This window comes from Vespa velutina, chromosome 22, assembly GCF_912470025.1.
Source record: "Vespa velutina chromosome 22, iVesVel2.1, whole genome shotgun sequence".
Lineage (NCBI taxonomy): Eukaryota > Metazoa > Arthropoda > Insecta > Hymenoptera > Vespidae > Vespa > Vespa velutina.
In genome coordinates, this window is record NC_062209.1 from 1152501 (window position 1) to 1176215 (window position 23715).

At 40.4% G+C, this 23715-nt stretch overlaps 1 protein-coding gene and 1 long non-coding RNA gene across 6 annotated transcripts in view; one reads left to right on the forward strand and one right to left on the reverse strand.

Moving 5' to 3' along the window:
- The window catches only part of LOC124956567 (transmembrane protein 132C), a 94632-nt gene that overhangs the window by 1901 nt on the left and 69016 nt on the right, over positions 1-23715 (reverse strand). For 2 of the 3 annotated variants that reach the window (XM_047512534.1, XM_047512536.1), the window contains exons 2-10: positions 21330-22527; positions 13072-13215; positions 8601-8904; positions 4194-4337; positions 3058-3915; positions 2516-2954; positions 1536-1963; positions 1160-1437; positions 1-1073 (exon numbers count right to left, since the gene is read on the reverse strand). The exon at positions 1-1073 is cut by the window's left edge and continues 1901 nt beyond it. In XM_047512534.1, the coding sequence (XP_047368490.1) occupies positions 260-1073; positions 1160-1437; positions 1536-1963; positions 2516-2954; positions 3058-3915; positions 4194-4337; positions 8601-8904; positions 13072-13215; positions 21330-22527 (4607 nt within the window). In that variant the 3' untranslated portion in view covers positions 1-259. The remainder of the gene's footprint in view (positions 1074-1159; positions 1438-1535; positions 1964-2515; positions 2955-3057; positions 3916-4193; positions 4338-8600; positions 8905-13071; positions 13216-21329; positions 22528-23715) is intronic. The other variant, XM_047512535.1, reaches the window with a different exon arrangement.
- Positions 16832-22571, forward strand: LOC124956570. 3 transcript variants are annotated; one of them, XR_007103298.1, is made up of 3 exons: positions 16832-17208; positions 19931-21444; positions 21561-22571. It is a non-coding gene; the product is annotated as an uncharacterized LOC124956570 (long non-coding RNA). The 3 variants fall into 3 exon arrangements; XR_007103299.1 differs by having other exon boundaries at positions 19931-21164; positions 21239-22571; XR_007103300.1 differs by having other exon boundaries at positions 19931-20443; positions 20618-22571.

Consider the following 23715-nt stretch of genomic DNA (forward strand, 5'->3'; position numbering starts at 1 on the left):
GATTATTAGTCTAGAATACGAAACATCCGTACGGGTCATCTCCAATGGCAAAGCTCCATCAGCGCGCGGGCGAGCTTTTTTATAAATCGGTGCCAGACGCGAGTCAACCCCTTCTCGTCAATCTACGTATCTAACGAGACCAATTGACGAGGAGGAAGCGCTCGGAGATCGGAAGAATGTAGGACAACGCGAGGACCCCGGAGCTTCGTATAGACGTTGACTACTACGGACGACCTTCGATGAGGTCGGACTCTTCTACCTAGGCGTTCGATTCCTTCAAATTGTCGAAGTATTGCATGATCTGATTATAATCCATACCGAGATTAAGATCTTCGAGTGCGACGGACTCCTCCTGCTCCTGGGAAGACGATGAGGACGCCGTCGAGGAGGAGGAGGAGGAACTATTGGAGGACGGTGATGTGGAGGGCGGGGAGGTCGACGATGAGGCAATGGTCGTGGTGGAAGCGTTCACAGAGGATGCGACGGCTGACGTTGAAAACGAGGAGAACATAGGATTTCCGACTATCGTCGCCCTTTTCACCTCTCTAGACCTCGCCTCTTTCGAATAAGGATTCTGTTGTTGTTGTTGTTGTTGTTGTTGTTGTTGTTGTTGCTGCTGTTGTAGTAGTAGTTGTTGTTGTTGTTGTAGTTGTAGCTGTTTGTCGTCGAGATTAACCAACTCGACGAACTCCTCCTCTTCCTCGCCATTCTCCTTTGGACTGTTCGCTCTACCTTTACCGTGTTGCTGCGTCGTTAGTGGCTTAACAACGTTATTCTGTTGGAGTTGCTTGTTCGCATTGTGCCGATGATTCGCGTGATGTCCGGACGCGCTACCACTGCTGGACGCACGATGACGATGCTTTCTAGGTGTTTCTGGCAGCCTAACGATCACTCCGGTATTTCTGTGCGGTGGCACAGGCGGCTTGTAATCCTCGTTTCCGTTGTTGTTGTTGTTGTTGTTGTTGCTGCCATTTATGGGAGCGGCTGTAACGGCGACCGTCGTGGCCGCTGCTGCCACACTCGAATTCGCTGAAACTCCATGGGGTGGCAAAGGCGGTGGTACGTCCTCGTTACTGATAAAGAATTAAACTCGTTATTAGAACGAGATCAGAATCGATAACTGTTAGATTTATCACGAAGAATAAAGAAAATAATTTACTCGTTACGCGTAGTCACTAGCACTGAGCCTGCCGTGGACACGGTCGGTGCAGTCACATTGTTCGCCGGTAAGGGCTTAATCGGAGCGGATTTAACCGCGAAACTATTTCGTGGCAATTTATCCCTCTTGCAATAGGTCGTGCTATCGATGGGACCTGTATTGTTCGTTCGTTGAACAGCCGATGGAAGTTCGATATGATTTGGATTGTCGAAGCAAGTACCTAATTCCGGTGTTTCTACCTCGACGTCACCGGCCAAAGGATTGCTAGTCACGTGCACCTAAAGTAATCGTATAAGTGAATGAATCAATATAGATCGTTAAGTAAATAAATTAAAAATTCAAAGAAAATTAAAGCAATTAATGTCCATTGAAATACCATTTGAGGACCACAAGCGGCACGTTCGAGGGTGGCCCGTCCCAACCAAACCCAATCGTGCGCGTTGGTCGTCGATTCCCTAGGAGGTCTTCTACCCGAGGCGAGTTGATTGGCTGCTGCCCTGGCCCTAGCAGCACCGGAGAGAACAGGGACAGCACTTCCGGTCAGCGGAGAATCCGGGGATTGGGGCTTGAACTTGCTCGCGTAGACAACGCAGGAGACGACGAAGACAACGATCGCGAAGCAAAAGGCCGCCAACAGGACGTACATGCCGATCTCGAGTGGACTCATGCGGGATCCGCCGTGATGCCGTATCCCGACACCGCCCATTCCTCCTGAAGACATGCCATTAGCTATAGCCGTGAGGTGCTGCCGCGCCTGCACCAAAGGCTCGTGCTCGTGCTCGTTCTCGTCTTTCAGCGGTAACCCTTTGCACAGAAAACAAAGAGACAGAAAGAGAGAGGGCAAGAGTGAGAAAAGAAGCCGCCACTAATCGCGCTCTACCGCTTGATACCGGACACCTTGCGGTCGGCCATGCCTGAACGATCGTTCACCGATGAGTTTTCTTAATGCATGCACTTATTCGAATTATCCTCTCGTTTCATCGAACGCTGGAACTACGAGCTCAAGCAAAACAACGCGAGGTCGAGCGAATCTCTTGCCTTTTTCTTTTCTTTTCTTTCTTTTTTCTTTTTTGTTTTCTTTGAAGCGAAAGACGAACGAAGGAAGGAGAAAAGGGATAAAGGAAAAAAAGAAAAAAGAAAAGAAGAAAAAGAAGAGGAGGAGGAGGAGTAAAGTACTATAGAAACGAAAGAAGGAAAAGTGCTGAACCTAATGCTATCCAGTCATGTCTTTCAAATAGGAAACATGAAAGGAAGAGTGCAAAGCGGAGAGAAATCATAAGACGAAATAAAAGAAAAGCGCTGAATATGAAAGATCGAAAAGAAGTCTGTTGCCAAAGGGGTACAGAACCTATTTACCGATAAGAATGTCATGGAGATCCGGCGCCATCTCGCCACGATTCGTTTTCCTTTCTCGATGATGATGCGAACCAACGGTGCCTCCGCCGTCGTTTTGTACGAATTCCGGTCGATTAGCGAGGTCGCTCGAGGAGAAATCTACTTCGACGTTGGCCGACGCACTAGCCAGGGAAGCGACCGCTGCTCTTTGAGAAGCTTTGCCTGATCTTCTACCGGAAAGACGACAGGCATCTGCCAATTGAAGGCTAACCCTCAAAAGATCGCCCCTTCCTTCGCCGACGGCGATTACTCGGGGATGATGAGAGGCCACCATAGGCGCGAAAGCAACCACTTCCGGATCTAGACTTTCAACGAGCAAATGATAATCGCTTACAGCGATCTCTCTCAAAGGTGTACGAGAACCGTCCGAGAATTCTACGTCTATGTCCAATAGACCTTCCTGTTGAACGATTGAGAAATTACGGGTTTAAAAGTTACCGATTGAACACGATTAAATGAACTGAATATATATGATATCGTATTAAAATCTAGAATAATCTTACCTGATATTGCGCTGTCAATCTTCTGGTAACCGATGTCTCGGCGACGTAACCATTCTCGATTGCCGTATCCGGACTGATGCTCAATTGAAGACCTGAGACGACCCTTACCGTTAATCGAGAAACTGAAACCCGATCGTTCCCAACTCTGACTTCCTTGGCGCCGATTACGCGACCGGTGATAGGTGAAAGAACCTGTACTTCGGTTCTCCCAACGCTTCGACCTTGAACGATTCTACCCTGCAGAAGTGTGGCTATTCTTGGGTCGGATACACGAAGCATACTGACAACCAAATCGGTTACTCTTAACCATGTACGACGATTAACGAAATAGGACACTCTTCCGGAATCATGATCGGTCGCTAGAAATCTCGCGTGGACCTCGATCGGACTTTGTTGAAAACGCAATCGGCAATTCGTCGGTGGATTTCTGTCGATCGAATTGATAGTGTCCCATCCATGATCGTTGCCACGGAAACGTTCTTCCTGTTCGTCCTCCTCCAATACGATATCTGGGTCCTCGACGTCCATCGACGTGTCCTCCATTGAATCCTCTAATTCCGTTGCTATGGCACTTCTCTTCTTCGTCCTAGCCCCGTTCTTAGATTCGTTCTTCGATAAATTCGTCCCGTTTAAGCTACGCTTACTTTTTGCGCCCATAGCATGTTCCTCCGGTACCTTCCATCCCTTTATCTGACTCAATCTTGTATCTCCTACCGTCACCTCTAATGGAAATTCGGGCATCCAAACGGTGAACTTTGCCAAACCAGTATATGTACCGTATTTAACCAGAACCGAGGCGTTACTCGATCCACGAATTTCCGAACCATCGACGTAGACGCTGCTACACGAAGAGGATACCTGGTGGTGGTGGTGGTGGTGGTGGTGATGATGGTAGTGGTGGGGACGGGAAGGGGTTGGAAGGAAATAAAAAAAAAAAAAATATTATGAAGCATTCGCTTTTTGATCCTTTGTGCTTGTCTGATCGTGCGAGAGTGAAAAAAAAACCGATATCACACGATTCACTGGCTTTTCATAGAATGCTTCAATTGATAGTATTGCGATATAGAACGTACGTTTCCGAGACCAACGATATCGGACGATATCTCGATAACGGCAGCATTAATAAAAGCATTTACCTTAAGTACACTTTCGTCCTCGGAATGACAGGAGGATTGCAAGGTAACGTCGGCCACGGTGCCGGCTTGACTGACGATGAAAACCTTCATCCCCTGTGACACTTGCCGTCCCGTCAACACGGCCGTATTCATCACCTCCCAGTTCTGAAAGGAGAGTCTCGACTATTATTCGAGCTCGTTCGATGGCTTCGGCACAACTAGACGACGTCGATCGATTAAACGTGATCGAACTGGTTAATCCAGTAAGTGAAATGTGCGTAAACGTTATCGATGATAAGAAGACGAGATTCGAGGATAAAGGGAATTTATGGACCGTGTTACATGCATTCAATTGATTTCATATTGAATGATCGAAAATATTCGTCTACGGAGGTACTATGCTCCATGATTTTCTCTAAACGCGGAACAAAAACAAAAAAAGAGAGAGAGAGAGAGAGAGAGAGAGAGAGAGAGAGAGAGAAAGAAAAAGAGAGAGAGAGAGAGAGAGAAAGCACGGTCGAGTCCTACGATTATGTATGCACATAGATACGGAGGCTCGTACCTTCCAGTTCGCCAACGGGTGCCTCGGTTAGTTCGCGGGAAGGAAGAGAAAGGAAAGAGATGAGAGGAATAGAGAGGAAAGGGGACAAGCTGGTCCGGTATACGATGCAGCCATTTCCAAGTTGGCTTCCGTACGGTCTGGCCTTTGGAAGTAACATCAAACGACTCGGATATTGCAACGAGGGAATTTAAATCTCTGACCTCACATAGTATCCTATCCTCTTCTATTTATATAGACTATATGTATTATATAGAGGCTACATAAACATATATACACACGCATATGTATATATATATATATATATATATATATGTTACACATACAAGTTCGTAGACATGTTAGCCTAAAGTTATAGGTATAGATGTTCGCCTAACTCAACTCTAAAACAACGACGAACGTTTACGTTCCGTTATCGCGTAAAAAAGTGGCAGATCGTCCAAGTACTACCTATAAAATGTACCTGTGGATCTTCGACCGTTTCTTCCTTCCTTTCTTTCTTTCTTTCCTTGTCCCTCTCTCTCTCTCTCTCTCTCTCTTTATCACTCTTTTTTTCTTTTGTACAAGAGCAAGCTCATGTTCCTCGAACATGGCTCGGGGCATATCGTATCGAGATCGAATCGAACTTGAAACGTACGCGATAAAGTGGTGGAACGACTTTTCCACTCGAACTTCGCACTCCTAGATAAGTAGGTATAACAGCAAAAATTTTTGGCGTCCATTCGGAAAGCTTTTAAAACTTAAAAAACAAGATAAGTTATATATATATATATATATATATATATATATATATATATATAAAAGAAAGATGAAGAAGGAAAAACACGTTGAGGTAATAGTCAGAGCGACCACCACACGAATCGTCCTTTTCTTGCTGATTCATCGAAGGTAAAGTGTTCTTTAGGCTAATTTAGTTTCCGCTGGTCTGAGTTCAAGGCAGATGCTGGAAGATATCCTTGTGCTTGAGTTAAACGAGACGGACGAAGAAATATAAGCGAATTCGTGCTGTGTAGAAAGAGAAAGAGAGATAGAGAGAGAGAGAGAGAGAGAGAGAGAGAGAGAGATAAAGGAAAACGGAGGACGAGAAGGTCTCCTTTAATTAAAAACTTCGTTCCTCCATCTCCTGGAAGGAACGGCAATTAGTACGGCGGATAATCAAGAAGCTTGGAATTTCTGACAACTCTGGTGCGCGCGAACGCGGATGCTACTGCACGGGCGCGAGATGCTTTCAAAGGAATATGTAAACGGATTAATTCATTACGTCAGTTAGCAGTCCTCCCGAAGCTTTACGAATTCGTGCCCTTCGACATAACACGACGACGAGGACGACGACGAAAACAACGACAACAACCGACGAGTTTAACCGTTCGACAGAAAATAGGTGCGATCGATAGTCCTAGATATCGCTTCGATAGAGTGACCGTATTGGTTTCCTAGGCTTGAAGCTAGAAAGGTTGGAAAAGCGTGACGGAAAGTGCCCGGCTGGGTGTTCGAACAGAGAAACAGAGAAAGAGAAAGAAAGAGACAGATAGACAGAGGGAGAGAGTGAGTGAGAGAGAGACAGAGAAAGAGAGAGAGAGAGAGAGAGAGAGAGAGAGAGAGAAAGACAAACAGAAAGAGAGAAGAGAGAGAGAGAGAGAGAGAGAGAGAAAGAGAGAAGATAAAAGACTCGTTCGTTTCGCGCGACGCTTCGCAAAGGCGTTACGGAACGCGCAATGGCATCCTAAGCGTTTCTCAGTTAGCTTTAGAAATTTCGTCCCGGTAGTAGCTTTCCCCTAGATTTTTTCTTTTTCGTTTGTTTTTCTTTTTATTTATTTATTCATTTTTTTTTTTTTTTTTTTTTTTTCTCAGGAAATTGTTTCTTTTCCTCGCGAAGAAGAAAGGGAAGAGAGAGAGAGAGAGAGAGAAGAAGAGAGAGAAAGAAAGAGAAAAATGGATAAATTGAAATGATCGACCGATTGGTATTGTACTGTTCAAAGTAGTAAAACTCAATCACGTATTCCACGTGGCCGGTACGGAAAGAAGAGGCAGATGTAGAAGCAGAGGTAGAAGTATACCGGTATCAACTCTACTTTCGTATGCGATTCTATTCCTCACCGTTCGTTACCATGGAAAATCATCGGTTCGATATATTTCCGTGAAGGATCCTTCTCGATTTACGTTGTCGCTCGTGGGAGACGTTCGCGGTCGCGAACGTGAGCTACCTCGTAAACAAGGAATCAACGAGGTGAAAAAAAGTGCGAGAAATATGGGGAAAAAGATATATATATATATATATATATATTTATATAACAGGAAGAAATGTGTAGTTGGTTTTCTCATATCGTATTTTTTATTTTCTTTTTTCTTTATTGTTCTTTATTTTTCTTTTAACGAAAAAAGATCAAATAACGACGACGTTGATCACAAAGGAGTAGTCTCTTTGAAGAAGGTAGGTATGTGATAACATGACCGTGGATCTTCGAATTGTACAAAATATCGTTGGTACTGTATATAATAGATAGAACGACACAGAAAGAGAGAGGAAGAGAGAGAGAGAGAGAGAGAGAGAGAGAGAGAGAGAGAGAGAGAGAGAGAGAGAGAGAGAGAGAGAGAGAGAGAGAGGGAGAGAGAGAGACAGATAGCAAAAGAGTGAAAGAGAGAAAGAGGGGGGGAGGGGAAGAATACAAAGAATAAAAGGACAAGACGATGGCTAAGGGAAGGAAGGAAGGAAGGAAGGAAGGAAGGAAGGAAGGAAGGAAGGAAAGAGGTAAGAAAGGTAGGAAAAAAGATAGGAAGGAAAGAAAGAGATAAAAGGGAGAAAGGAAGAAAAGCCGAGAAAATAGTGGAAGATGGCGTTTGCTCGGTGGGCTAAAGAAAGCATTATCCTTCTTCGGTCGTCTCTCACGGACTTTCCTATCGTTTCCGACTTCTTCTTTCCTCTTTCTATCCTCGACCGTCCGTCCTCTTTATTTCTTTCTTTCTCCCTCTCTCTCTCTCTCTCTCTCTCTCTCTCTTTCTTTCTTTCTTTCTTTTTCTTTACGGTAAGAGTCTTATGAAACTGGAGACTGGTCGAACGAGTTGGGGAGAGCGATTCTTCGTGTGGCCTTTTACGCCAGCACGTACATACGTCGGTATCGATCCTTCGCCCAGCTAGGAGGTTATCGGCGTTAGCGGATTCTTTTCTACGGGATTTCCATCGGGGAACGCGAAAAGAAGAGAAAAGAGGAGATGTAACGCTGAGAGAGAGAGAGAGAGAGAGAGAGAGAAAGAGAGGTGGCTATGGAGGAGAAAAAGGAGGAGATGGAGGTGGTGCTGGAGGGGGGGAGGAGGAGATGGAGGAGGAAGAGGAGGAGAAAAAGAAAGGAGGTGTTGGTAGGTGGAGCGTAGGAGCGGCCGAAGATCGAGGCGGTGTCGAGGAATGGCGCGCTTGATATTGGCTCTCTCTCTCTCTCTTCCTTTTTTGCTCTCTACCACGAAATTTGCATCGCTCTCTCTCTCTCTCTCTCTCTCTCTCTTCCTCTCTCTTTCTCTTCCATATCCCCTTTACTCCGTTTTCTTTGCTCCTCGTTTTTCGTCAGCTCACCAATTCAACATCCAACTGATCGGCGCTCACGTCCAACACTTTTTCATTTTCAGGAAAGCCGAGCACGCGTGTCGTCGGGGATGCCTCGAAACGGATTTCAGAGCCGTTTATCGGACTTTTCTGAGGTGTAGTAGAGTAAGGAAAAAAAAAAAAAAAATAGTCGGTTGAGATGGGTATGTGTAAGGGACGTGAAGCGGGAGAGAAGGTTTCGGGAGAGAAGGGAGCATTGGGGAAAAAAAGAAAAAGAAAAAAAAAAAAAAAAGAAAAGCAAAGAGAATATCGAAAAAAATAGAAAGTTACTCACCTTGGAGATGGGCAAGACCGCTTGTATGTCGTCCTTTTGTATCTCGAGACGTGCCTGCAGCTTCCGCCTCTCGACTACGTGTCGAAAGGCGGAAAGCCTTTCGTTATCGTGGTGATGATGATGCTGCATTTGTCGTTGCTGTAACCGTTGCTGTGGATGATCGATACCGGGTAACTGGGAACCGTTCTCCTCCTCTCCCTCGAACGCGTAACGAACGCTCCAGACAATCCTTCCGCCGTCCCAGTTGCCACCAATGCCCTCCTCGCTCGCTTCCAATAGCATCGTCAATATTTCTTCGGCGGATCTGAAGAAAGTACCAAGAAGATATCGTTTCTTATCTTCTCTTTCTCTCTCTCTCTCTCTCTCTCTCTCTCTTACTCACTCACTCACTATCTATCTCTCTTTCTCTTTTTTCTACTATTACTATTACTACTACTACTACTACTATTACTATTTAAAGAGACATCCTTTTCTCTTATGTTCAGATGTTAGCTTCTTTCGCGACTATTCGACTTTAGATCTTATCTGGCAAAAAGCTTTTTCTCTCTTTCTCTCTCTCTCTCTCTCTCTCTCTCTCTCTCTCTTTCTTTCTACGAGATTTGTAATACCTATATAAGAAAATCTTTCTTACGTGCATTCTAGTTTCAACGACGGAAATATACTATCGCAGACAGGATATTCTTTTACGTTTCGAAAACATTCAACGTCAGCTCGATAATAATTTTCTTTTCAATCCGTACAGCCATCTTCTTACATATCTAATGCCGAGATTATATACGCAACTGGAACCCTCCCTTCCCCCTTTAATATTTTCTATTCTATATCAAACGACACACGTGGAATAATCTTTTGGTATTTCGTTTGTTTGTTCATACAAAATTCAAGAAGAGTTTTCGATACTTTTGACATCTCTGATCGTCTAGACATTTTTCCAATATATTCGAACTACACGTGCGGTAAGAAGGGTAGGGGGACGGAGGAGGGTCTGGAGAACGTTGAAACGAATGCATTCCAACCTCCGCAGACATCCGGTTGGTAGGTATATATTGACAAAAGTTCGTTATCGTAAGTTCGATGGCTCGTTCAGGGCACGTAGGGCGTGTCCCTTTGAATTTTCGAGCACTATTCTCTCTCTCTCTCCCTTCCTCTCTCTCTCTCTCTCTCTCTCTCTCTCTCTTTCTTTCTCTCTTTCTCTCTCTCTCTCTTACACTTAGGAACGCTAACAGGGGATTTAAAGTTTGAAGAAAACAATAAAAAGACATGAAAAAAAGAAAACAAGACATAAGAAAAAGAAAAAGAAACTTTGCTCGAGTATTTCCCGGCGAATTCGCGCTATGATTCTATAAAGGATTCTGAATGAATTTTTCTTTCTTTTTTTCTCTTTTTTTTTTTTGTTTTTATTTTTTATTTTTTACATTTGATAAAGAATAAGAAGAAGAAGAAGAAGAAGAAACAAGAAAATTAACGGAATAAAAACATTAATGGATTAAAAAAAAAAAAAAGAGAAAAACGGAAACAAAAATCGGTGATCAAAATAAAAGAAAAAAAAAAAAAAAAAAAAAAAAAAAAAAAAAAAAAGAGAGAGAAAAAAATGAAAGTCGAACTTGGAATTATCTGTTTATTCACAAGCAATTCGATGCAATTGATCCTCAAGTATACTAAAAGATCAAAGTTGTGCTATTTCTGTAATGCGGGCAAAAAATGACGGGTCGTTTGAAATTTTTCTTAGCAATGAAGGTCTCTCCACTGAGATACGAAAAGTGGCTCGCGGTTTATGCATTATACATGGGCGTGCATATAATCATACGCATATAAACACGTACATACATACATACATACATACATACATACATACATACATGTACGTATTATTTACGTACGTACGCATGCGCTCGCACGTACACACATATACATATACACACAAATACGCACACTAAGATTGCTGGCCTCACGAACTCATCTCGCTAATGCGTCTTTGTACGACGCATTGCGCTTATTACCGAACCATACAAGATGACAAGGCCACAAGGACTATCGTCGTCTCTTTCTCTCCCTCTCTCTCTCTCTCTCTCTCTCTCTCTCTTTCTCTCTCTCTCTCTCCCACTTCTATTTTTCCAAACTTATCATTACCTCTCCCACTTTCTGTCACTTCAAACGTACAAATTTCGATTTGTCGAATTATTAGGTTGGAAACTATGAAGCGGGCGTTTTTGTTTAGTTATTTATTTTCATTCAACGCCCGTTTCATAGTTTACAACCTAATATATATGTACCAGGTTGGAAACTATGAAACGGGAGTTTTTGTTTAGTTATTTATTTTCATTCAACGCCCGTTTCATAGTTTCCAACCTAATATATGGGGTATCCGTTCATTGACTTTCGTTGACATTTTCATGTGGTACTTCTTTCACTTCTTAAATATTTCACTTCTTTTTCTTTTACTTCGGGGAGTAAAAGCGATGTCGTATCTCGAAAGAGATGGAAAGAGAGAAAGACAGAGAGAAAGAGAGAGAGAATTTGTAATTATCGTGCATCCAAGACGATAGACTGCACGTCCTAGTCGTTAACTTTCGATGACACTTAAAGGAACTAGGTATATCACCTTAAAGAGAAGAGAAAAGAAAAAAAAAAAGAGAAAGAGAAAGAGATAAAGATAGAAGTAGAAGAAGTAATAGAAGTAGTAGTAGAGGAAGAAGAAGAAGAAGAAGAAGAAGAGTTGGAGAGATCAGAGAGTCGATGGAGGTATAGATAAGAATAATTTCCAAGGTGGCACGTTATCAAAGGCACGGATCTCCGTTGCGTGTTGGCTCCTCTATCCATATCCCAATCGGCTATTCGGCCTCTCGACAAACGAATCGTCGATTTTACGAAAGCCGAATTATCGGAGATTGCGGAAAACGAATGTATGTGTATGTTTGTGTAAAAGAGAGAGAGAGAGAGAGAGAGAGAGAGAGAGAGAACGAAAATGAGAGAAGAGAAAGATCGAAAGAGAAGACACTCAGAAAGAGATAGAGAAACAGAGATAAATGAGAAGTAGGAGAAGAAATCAAAGCGGAGCATCGCGAGGTTACGAGCGATAGCAAAATCGTTTTCCTTTTGCTCTACTATTCACTATCTCTATCTCTCTGTCTCTCTCTCTCTCTCTCTCTTTCTCTCAAGTTTATCTGCAATTCGTGCTACGGGTATATAAGGACCGACAGGCATTCTGTGCACTTAGCACGTTCGATATCACGATCGTTCAACATCAAATTATCCCTTATATTGGTATTATATAAGAAGAGAGATATAAATATCTTGAGATATGGGTAAGAAAGTGTCCTTTTTGGTGCTCGCGTGCGCAATACTCCACACAATTTATTTCCACGAAGCTAATGGTTATCCATTGGAGGAAACTGGGGATAAGATTCTGGAAACGAATGGACAAGGGACAACGAATAATGGAAAGGATGATTCTAAGAGCGATTCGTCGTCAAGTTCCGAGGAGAAAACGGCCGTAGGCGATCCTGGCAAAGTTACGAGGTCGCTAGGATCCACGGAAGATTTGAACGAGGGATTGTTGGAAGAAGAGAAAGCCAGGACGAGTAGGATGATTTTGGAGAGACAAGTGCGTTCCTCTAAAAAAAGGAAAAATAAAAACAACGACGACGACGACGACGACGACGATGATGATGATGACGATTGTAGCAGCAGTAGCAGTAGTAGCAGCAGCAGTAGTAGCAGTAGTTCATCCAGTGACGATGACGATAAGGATAAGGACGATGACGATAACTGTGACGATGATAACGGTAAGAAGCGTAGAAAATCAAGAAAGAAGAAGAGAAAAGATTGCGACGATGACGACGACGACGACGACGACGATGACGACGATAAAAATGGTCGAAAACATAAAAGAGAAATTCCATCCCTTGAACCAATTGCGGAGAAGGAAAAATCTATGATGTTCGAAATGGGAGAAGTATTTTCATTGGAAGCATCGGTAAAGCATCGAGTGGCTCGATATTCAAGAAAAACGAAGAAGAATCGCAATGGTTGTAATCCTAATACCATATTACAAGAGAAGAAGAATACAAAATTGATAGAGAATAATAATAGTACGAGTTTACCGCGTGCCGTTTAAAATCGTACGATTAAAGATATACGAATAACCTAAATGGATATCTCAGGATCAAAAGTCTTATCGAGAGAAAAAAAAAAATAAGAAAAAAAAAAAAAAGAAAAAAAAAGAACAAAAAAAAAAAAAAAAAAAAAAAAAGAAAATTGATTAAGTAATAAAGCGAAAAGTTTATTTTTCAATGAGAAATTTTTGCTCTAATCATCCTCTATCTCTATCATCCTAAATCCTTACCTAATCTATCAACGTTTTTTTTTTTTTTTTTTTTTTTTTTTTTGCATTTTTGACGAATATATCGATGGATCTAATACAAATGGATCTTGGACTTCTTATCCGAGAAATTCTCTTGGACGTACTTACGCGCTTGGCATTCTCGAGACGTTCTCCTTTCGCCTAGCTGTGAAAGTGGCCGCCGTATTTTTCGCGTTTATGTCCACGTCGACGATCCAATCGGGGCTGCTGGATGAGGCATCCAGGATTTTCACACCTGACTTCACTCGTGCTCTAAAACAAAGAAGACGATATACATATATACGATATATACATATATATATATTATGATTGATATATGTGTGTGTGTATATATATATATATATATATAAATAGAATTATCATTCACGCTTGCATCTATTGTATCTATCTCTTTTCTCATTTGCGACTATGCCAATTAATAAAAATTTTATCGTTTGTGACGAACTTCAACATTTTAAATGCCTAGAGAACAAGAACGAAAGATTTATTATCGTTATTATTTCGCGATATTAATTTTTATAAATTTCCTTTGTTGGGAATCGTAAAACAAAAAAAAAAAGAAAATAGAAAATAATAACAACAACAATAATAATAATGGTAAGCATGTCAATTTTATTATCCCGTTATCGAATTTGTTTATTACAACTCTCTTTGTTTGGCTTTATTCAAGATCAAAAAAGATTATATATATATATATATAGAGGCCGTGCTTATCTCTATATTTTTCAATCTCTTTTTGTTCGTTACAAAATCGAATAATACAATTTTTCGAAGAATCGTTTGCTATGAACTTCCAACATTTTTTCAAATCCTACGAACGAGAACTAACGAGAAGTTATCTTTGTTATTCAGTTAATAAAGCTAATTTTTATAAATTCGCCTTGTTGAGAATTATAAAGAAGGAAAAAAGAAAAAAGAGAGAGAGAGAGAAATATATATATATATATATATATATATATATATATATATATAGAGAGAGAGAGAGAGAGAAACAAAAAAAAAAAGAAAAAAGGAAAACAATGGCAAAAATATTAACTTTGTTATTTCGTTATCGAATTTCTTTATTATAAATTCTCTCTGTTTGGTTTTATTCAAGATCATTAAAAAAGTATGAACCATTTTCTCTCTCTCTCTCTCTCTCTCTCTCTCTCTCTCTCTCTTTTTATGAAAAAAGAGAAACGAAGTGAGCCCGTAATGGTACTCGTCGTCGATTTCGTTTAAACGGCGCGTTTAGATGGACGCGAATCATTAAAGAGATGCAGGGTGTTTTTAACGACGCGTATCCCTTTTAAGGGTCGCAGCAGTCTTTTTGCCGAATGCATTTGCATACGTAAAAACGATTATCCGGCACGCCTTGGCGCGGCGACGGCAACGCGTTGGAATAATGCGATTACAACCCTCATCAACGTTTCTACCCTCCACACCTCGTCCAATTATCCCTCTCGATTCCCAGCCGAGCGTTATCTTTGCAATGCCCGAGTACGTATTGGATTTCCGGCCAATCGCCGCGAACGCGATGTGGCACGGCACAGTACGGCACAGTACGGCAAAGCAGAGTACGGCACGGTATAACACGGCACAACACGAAAGTATTTCTGTGATAGGTGTTCGTTTGGATATCGGCATGGCCGGTGGTTATTGCAATAATATCGTGGTTCTTCGCGTTGCAATTTCATTCGGTGAAGTGATGGTCCTACTACCAGGAAAATATTCTGACTATGTTTTTTAATATTGCTACGATGCATATTACTAAGTACCTTTCCATCCATAGTTTCGTTACTATTCTTTTTTTCTCTCTTCCCTCTCTCTCTCTCTCTCTCTCTCTCTCTCTCTCTCTCTCTCTTTTTCTGTTCGTGAAAAATTTTAGAAATACCAAACACGGGGGCCGAACGAGGAAAAAAAATTTTTTTTCCGGAAGTAAAGGAATCAACTTGAAATTCCCTCCGAGCGATTTATTACCATGGTATTTCGTTCTCTCTATCCATCTCTATTTCTCTCTCTCTCTCTCTCTCTCTCTCTCTGTCCAATTACGAATACATCGCAGTATGCGAAAACACGATAATTAAAGACTCGCGTAAAAGTTAACTCGGACTAATGGAGGTAGCAAATAACTTTTTCGTCCATTCATTTTGTATGAAGAAAAAAAGAAAAAGAAAAAAAGAAAAGCAGAAGAAAAAAGAAGAAAAAGAAAAAAGAGAGAGAGAGAGAGAGAGAGAGAAAACCTCAGCGCGTTACGGAGATGCGAGTTCGGTGAGATCAAAAATTCTTTAATCCTTTCCTATGCAACCGCGAACGACGAGATGTTTAAATAATTTTTCATAATTAAATATATCCCTCTTTTCACGCCTCTTTCCCCCTCCCTACTCCCCTTACTTTAAAGACGCCATCGTTAGTAATTTCAATTTCAATTTAACAATTGTTTCCCATTCGTAATCCCTTCGAACATGATGATGATTTTTAATAAGCGAAAAATTTTCGTGGGAAACCTGCGATAGGGTTAAATCCGTATAAATTCGAAGAAAAAAAAAAAAAGGAAAAAAAAAAGGAAAAAAAAAAGTAATAAAAAAAAGAAGAAAAAATGGTTGGAACGAAAGGACTCTTTCGTATAACTTTGAACTACGTTAAGTGTGTTACACTTTTACTTCCCAGGAGTTTAACGAACGCGTTATGGATCACATTAGTGAGAGTCAAGTGGTACTCTTTTAGGAAGTGAAAGCTTTTATAACCCTCTTCCAGCTCGATGTTCCATCCCTTACATGCCGTTTCATCATTCGAATGTATTACGAGAATTTATGTTGTAAGAGAATCTTATTCCTCTTTTCTCTGATCTCTTGGTTGGTCAATTAGTTTCGTCGGACGAATAGACTAATATAATCTTATCTCTGTCTCTCTTTCCTTCTTTCTTTCTGTCTGTCTCTCTCTCTCTCTCTCTCTCTGATTTATCTCGATCGCGTAACTCGATCGTCTCTACGTACTCTTGGGAGAATGCGTGAGTTAGCTATTAATAAATTCGCATAGGAAAGTTCGAAAAGTACAAATGCTCTGTCGAAAGACACAAAGGTACGAGAAAAAAAAAAAGGAAGAAAAGAAAAGAAAAAAAAAAAAAAAAGAAAAAAGAAGAAGAAAGAAAGATAAAAAGAAAAGAAAAAAAAAGAAAAGTAGATATAAATTATACGCATGATGTGAGAAAGAAATGAAACGAAAGGAATACCTTAGGAGAGATACGCGTTAACGAAAAAGTAGAGATACTTTCGAACAGTTACTTACAAAAAAAAAAAAAAAAAGAAAAAAAAAGAAAAAGAAAAAAAAAACTTTGAAAAGTCTTTCAGGTGTCTTTCTCAGTTAGGAGATACCAAAATCTACGTATATACGTATATATGTATGTATGTACTATCATCCTACTTGTAAGATTTACGGTAGTACTTTTATCATATCACTGACGGAGTTGGAACAAAGAAATTCGTCGTGGAGGGGGGTGAGAGGGGTGGGAGGGGAAATGAAAAAAGAAAAAAGAAAAAAAAAAGAAAAGAAAAGAAAAGAAAAAGGACAAAAAAGATCGATCTCGAAGGTTCCTCGAAGAAAGCTCGAAAGGTCGAATTATTGAGCTCGAGTGTGATTCTCATAACTGACGAGAGAGGGAAAAGAAAGAAAGGAAGGCAAAAAAATGAAAAAAGAAATCGGAAATGGCTCATCTCGATTCCATTTTTACAATTTTAGAAGAATGCTCTCTCTCTCTCTCTCTCTCTCTCTCTCCCTCCTTCCCTCCCTCTCTCTCTCTCTCTCTCTCTCTCTTTTATTCGCGAGGCAAGGAAATATATGATCGTCTTGAATCGTTCGCTCGAGGCTCGTGCCTTCTGAGGAACTTACGCTCCAATTCGCGCGAGCCGGGTCACGGGGTCGTTATTACACGCGAGCTTACGAATGCGAGGAAGGCGGAAGAGAGTAGGAACAACGCGTCTATGCGACGCCAACGATAGTAACTATCTCTAAGAGTAGAAACTCGAGGATCCAAACTGAAGCTCTTACTCGAAGAATATTTATTTTCTGTCTTTTGATCGCGTTTTCCTCGTCGTCGAATCGTTATACGTCGACTGACGAAGAGTCAAACACATTTCCGAAATAAATTCTAGTAGTTCTAGTAGAAATGGGAGAGGGGAGATAAAAAAAAGAGAAGAAAAAAAAAAAAGAAAAAAAATAAGCGTCAAAGCGGACTCTACTACAACCGCCAATACAACTTGGAAAAAGGTAAGAAACTTTTCGATCTTCTTCAGGATAGAATCGTCTTCAGAGAGAGAAAGAGAGAGAGAGAGAGAGAGAGAGAGAGAGAGAGAGATGGTTAACTTAGATTCCATTGGATCGTGACATCGATCGTCTATCAAATTTTCTTTTAAAATCGAGTAGAATATATCGTTGATTTTTCAACATTTTATTTTACCCCGATACATTTCTTTTTTCTTATTTCGAAGCAAGGAAAATTTAAAGTTAACCTTTAGGCGTTGACCTCGTTACATATTATCCAAGTACTATTTAAATTAATCGTTCTAACTTTTATAAATTCGATCGTATTCAGTACTATTTATAAGTTTACGGGAATATGACGTGAACGTTTAATGATAGATACAATTATTTATAAATATCCTATAAACGATAGAGCTATACATACATAATAATAATAATAATAATAATAATAATAATAATAATAATTTGAAGAGAAAAAAAAATATTCCTATTATGATTCGAGAGCAATCGAATATATATAAAAAAAAAAAAAAAAATAAACATTTTATTTTCGTATTTTTATCGAATAATTGTCGACGTCAAAACTTTATAGACATTTATAAAGTTTTATCCACAATCATAAAATATACGATTATTATCGATAACCAAGAATTGTGATAGTTGCAATGGATTATACTATGCATATCCATACTGTTAGAACTCGACGCATTGCGGGTTAATACTTTGTCTGCCACGTTCTCGGTTAAAGCCTCGAGAACTCGGGCGCGACTTGCGGGCGCGAGTTTAAACTTGCGACGATTCGTTTAACAAGTACTTAATAGTTCCTTAACTATGACTTAACTTGCCCGGAAGAAAATTTCTATCGTTGGGAATAAATTAGTGCGATACGTCGTTAAGTTGTCGTTCCCAACCCCCCCCCCCGCCTCGCCCCACCCCCAACACCTCTCCTCCCTAACCACTCCTTTAAAAGTCAACAATACCAACGAATCTTACATAGAGTTCGTACAAACTCGTTGGCCCTTCCGTCTGTGAATACAAATAAATGGCTGGTAGGTAAGTAGATACGTTAGGTAGGTAGGTAGGTAGGTAGATAGATAGGTAGATAGGTACGTTAGGTAGCTACGCTAGGTAGATTCTATTACTTGAAAAGCTTGCTCTCGAGAATCGAGAAAAAGGAAGATCTTTATATAAAATGAAATATGGTAATTCACAATACTCCGGTATCTATTTGCGTTAAAGGAAACGTCGGGACGATCCTTGGAAATATTATTATTTATTACTATGACTTATACAAATCAGATATTTCATTAATTTGTAATGTTTTAACGTATTATCGAATTAATTAATTAATGAACTAACGAACGTACGACGAGAAATCGTCGAATTAAATTTTTAATTATAATCAATTAAATTTAAATATTTCATCGCTATTAACAACGGAATCAAATCTATCATATCGATTGATACATCCTTATGAGACTTTATTTGACTTTACGAGATTTCATGTTATAACTAAACAAATGAATTAATATCATTTATTAATTTTACGATGTTTAACGAGTTAAAAGAGTAAACTCATTTAAATGGAAATAATGATTCTTGATTGAGCGTGTTCTGTTACCACAAACGGTAAACCGGAACGTAGATAGGAAAAGAGTGGTAGGGGATGGGGTGGGATAGGTTGGGGAATAAGGGCGGCGGCGAGGGGGGAGGGGGAGGGGGGGGTAAGGGGGGTAAGGGGAAATTCGATAAATGTTATCGGGCCGTTTGTTTTAAAAGTTTCTTTGATTTATCGTCAATGCTAAGGGATAATTTACGAACCGATATCTATTCTATGATCGAGAATGTAAGCGATAACTTCGTATGTAATATTTACGACGATCCATCCCGTTAGAATTCTATCTCGTATCATTTTCTTACGTAGATAATAAAATGGACATTTTTGCGAGGGTATTCGAGAGATCATGTGCATTGACTGAAGTGGCCTTAATTTCTTTTTTCTTTCTTCCTTTTTCTTTTCTTTTTTTTTTTTTTTTTTATAAATCTAAAGTAGCTTACGAATAATAAAATGTCACGCATATAGGAGTACCGGCGTTAAAAGGGTAAACGATTCTCTCGCATTGTCGTGCGTAGAAAGTCGTCGTGTGTACGCGGTTAACGCGGGAAACGGCTAATGCGGTATTATGTTCGAGGGGGATAAAGAAATGAATGGCTGCGGTGAGGTATTAGGGGTGCGGAGAAAATGAGAAGGAGAATAGAGAAAGAGAGAGAGAGAGAGAGAGAGAGAGAGAGAGAGAGAGAGAGAGAGGGAGGGAGGGAGAGAAGAAAGAAAGAAAAAGAAAGAAAGAAAGAAAGAAAGAAAGAAAGAATGGGGTTGCGACGTTAAATGGAGCTCAAGCGGGACTAAATTAGGCTCTCTCTCTCTCTCTCTCTCTCTTTTTCTCTCTCTCAATGGGGCTGCGTTTGCTAGGCAATTACAACATTTGGATTGAGTTATTTCCGGCTAGCCTGCTGATCCCATTTACATAAAGATCACTCGAATGATCAAACTGCCCACTGCTACGTAACGTTCGAAATATCTTTGTAGTCTGGCTAATCAATATTATATACACATATATATATATATATATATATATATATATATATATATGTCTTTCTCATTCTTTTTCTCTCTCTCTTTGTCTCTGTTTCGCTTTTTATCTTTTTATTTTTATTCTCTTATTTAAAGATGATCCGATGCAAAAATGATGAAAATGATCTTAACTTTCGATGACCTCGCTTGACCTTTTCTCCTCCACCTCTGGCTGTCTGTCTACGTAACCGATAACGTTGAGTTCGCTTATCCATTGTGGTATCGCCATTGAAACGGGTCACGTCAAACTGTTCCGTAGCCGATGACAACGTCAAAGAAGAAGAAGAAGAAGAAGGAGGAAAAGAAGAAGAAGAAGAAGAAGAAGAAGAAGAAGAAGAAGAAGAAGAAGAAGAAGACGACGACTACGTCACTTTTCCTAACCGGATGTTGCGTTTCTCACGCGGATTGGTAGAAATGCAGATAGCATTAGACGTTGTAAATGTGGTAGAGGCGCTGGCCTCGTACGTAGTCATCTTTCCTTTCTCGGGACTTATCGATTTCTTAACGAGAGAAACGTTAAAAGTACTTACATAGACAAATAACGATTTAATGATTTATCCGATTAGAAAATTTCTTTTCTTTTTGCATTGATACTCTTCGTATTATTAGGTAATCTCGTAAATCGATAAACGGTGAGAAAAAAAGATAAATGAAAGGAAAAAGAGAGAGATAGAAAGAAAAAGACAAAGAAAGAGAGAGAGAGAGAGAGAGAGAGAGAGGGAGAAGTAGAAAAACGTGGTAGAAACGTTTCAGAAATATTACTTATATATCTACACGTTACAGGTGCTCAAGCTTAACGCGAAATCTTGGAAGACGAAGAACGGCAAGTGCTCCAGGGAACGTGACGGAACGGAGCGAGTTTCTTGAGAAATACGCACGACGTGAGATCTGTGAACGCTAGTTGAACGAAAGAACGAAAGAACGAACCCTTGGCGCAGGACCGCAATGATTTTTATCCAAATAAAAATGAGAAGAATCAGGAGAAACGGAGCGTATCAGGAAGGAGAAAAAGAAAAGTCGGTTGGCTTTATTCGCGTGAATCAAGGAGTTACAATGTAAAGTCGACTCGAGATATTCTTCCTTCACCTCTCTCTCTCTCTCTCTCTCTCTCTCTTTCTTTTTCTCTCTCTCTCTCTCTCTCTCTCTCTCTCTTTCTTTTTCTCTCTCTCTCTCTCTCTCTCTCTACCTGTCTATCTATCTCCCTTTCTTTTTATAACGGAAGGAACCTCGATATTTTGCCTTTAAATTCTTACTAAGGTATTTATAATTTACGACTTTATAAAAGCCCCGGTTAAAGAATGAGAGATGCTCGTTTAAAGATCGTAAAAAGGTAAGAAATTTTGTTGCAAGTACTCTACATTTTTTCCTTTTTAGTAACGCTTTTAAAGTTACGCAAATTTTCAGGTAAAAGAGAGAGAGAGAGAGAGAGAGAGAGAGAGAGAGAGAGAGAGAGAAATAGAGGGAGAGAGAAAAAAAGAGAAAGAGACGAACGTACCTGAGATAGACTGCTACGACCAAAGGTGGGCGTTCCTGTCTGAGATCTGTCAGCTTGGCCGGATGTAGGAAGGCCGGAACGTGTAGCCTCGATCTGGGATATAACGGGCCATGAGGTACGAGTAGCGTGAGAGAATCGTCGGCCTTGAGCTCCTTGTAGGCCGCACGATTTGGCGCAAGGGGCACTTGGCCGAGTGGCGTCACCGGTTGAATTTGCACTCTTGGCCGGCAGAAAGCTGCCCCACCGTCTGAATTGCCAGAGGCAACGTCCTCGGTACGTGGTTCCAGTACGGAGTAAGCGACTTGTACGAGCCTCGGCAAGCTCTTTGCGACCTTGACGCGTCCGGATGCATCAGGAGGAGGTAGAGGAGCCCACCAATCCGCTGGTATTGTGATTTGGGCCAAGCAAACGCCGTTCTCACCGTCCGGGCTACATGCTGCCGTTAGGGCAGTGTTAGTTGAGGTTGATGAGGATGAGGATGACGATCCCGACGACGAAGACGACGATGACGACGACGACGACGACGACGACGATGACGACGACGACGATGACGATGATGATGACGATGACGACGATGACGTCGAAGAAGAACCGGAGTTACTAGAATATTCCCTTCTTCCGTTATTATTTAAATTCCTCAAGGGTGTCGCCAAACTAGCATGGAGAACAACGCAGACCCTTTGATGACGAGCAAGGAGCAATTGTCTTCTACCACCGGCCTCACTTCCAGCGTGGAATAAAACCCGAAGAACCGGAGAATCTCTGGGGACGCTGTTACCAACTAAATGCGCCGACATGTCCAAATGTCTTGCGCCCAATTCTTGAGCGTCCATTATCGTCGCGGCTGTTAAATTGCGTCTGGTCTCAGGTCCTGGTAAAGCGTCCAATGGATCGGGTACGATATAACGGGCTGGTACCGTCTGCTTCGTACTGAAAGGACCATAGCTCGCTCTAACTGACACTGGTTCGCTAGTTTGAAAGACGGTGAACTTGTCTATTGATAAAACCGAGCCTGGTGGTGGCGATGGTACTGAACCAGCACTGTTCGATGCCGATATGCTTGCACCTGTACCCGTCGATGACGCAGCTATCGCTGGTATTGTATCCGTTCGAGACGGGTAATAGGGTCTTGGTGTGTGCTTCAAAAAGAATCCGCCATCTTTGTTCTCGAAATGGACCTCCACCGATGCCGCAACATCTGTAATCAAAAAAATATATACATTTTATACTATATTAAAAATTTCCCGGAAATCAATTATTTTATTTGATTTTTTCTTTTTCGTTTTCCTTGATTCCGTACCTCGTCGGATTCAATATTTTTTATGCCTTTAGGTATTTACGTATTTATATATTTCGATGTAACATGATTGATGATGAAAAAGCTCGAATAAGTCTCTATCGCATCGTATGTAAGTTGGTAAGCTTGCATGAGTAAGGGTTAAATTTGCATTCCGAGAAGAACGATGCTTAGGATCAAGGGGTTATACATCGGGACGTTGTTCTTGTAAACCAAGCGCATCAGCAATTTCATTCCGCTTCGGCAGACATTTAGAAATACTTTTCCGCTTTCGTGAATATTGATTCTCATGGGGATATAACGATCATCGAAATGAACTATTTTGAATAATGATTTTTAAATTTACAGATCAGGGTTATATATATATATATTTTTTTTTTTTTTATTCGATTATATATATATATTAATCGAATCAATTGACACGTTAATAACAATTTCATCCTTATTGTTATATAAATCATTAGAATTTCGAAGGATATATTTCTCATGTCAAGTTTTACGATTTTAGTGGAACAATAGTAGTTCGGTCTCGTAAAATTTTTCATTTTCACCAGCCTCAATAAAGGTATCACGTTGGTATACCCTTATAAGCTTCCTCCTTGTTACTACTACTTGCGAAGGTAGAGAGATATTGAATTTGAAACTTAAGCTTCATCGGTGCTCCAGCGACTCGATTAATCTTAAGACACGTGTGCCTGAAACGTAACTATACCTAAGCTTTGAAAAGAAATACGGATCTATTCATAGTACGCTTAGTAGTGACCGGGACCTAGTTCCTGACTTATAACTTACGATCGATCCAAGAAAATTGCCTTGTTCGATCGGTGCACATCGATCTGTATGCGATAGATGGATGCTTTATTACGAAAAAAAAAAAAGATAAAAAGAATAAAAAAAAAAAAAAAACAGAGAAGAGTAAAAGAGATTATATATATTATATATTATTATATTATATATATATATATTATTATATATATTATTATATTATATATATAATAAATAATATATATATATATATATTAGGTTGGAAACTATGAAACGGGCGTTTTTGTTTAGTTTTTTTATTTTCATTCAACGCCCGTTTCATAG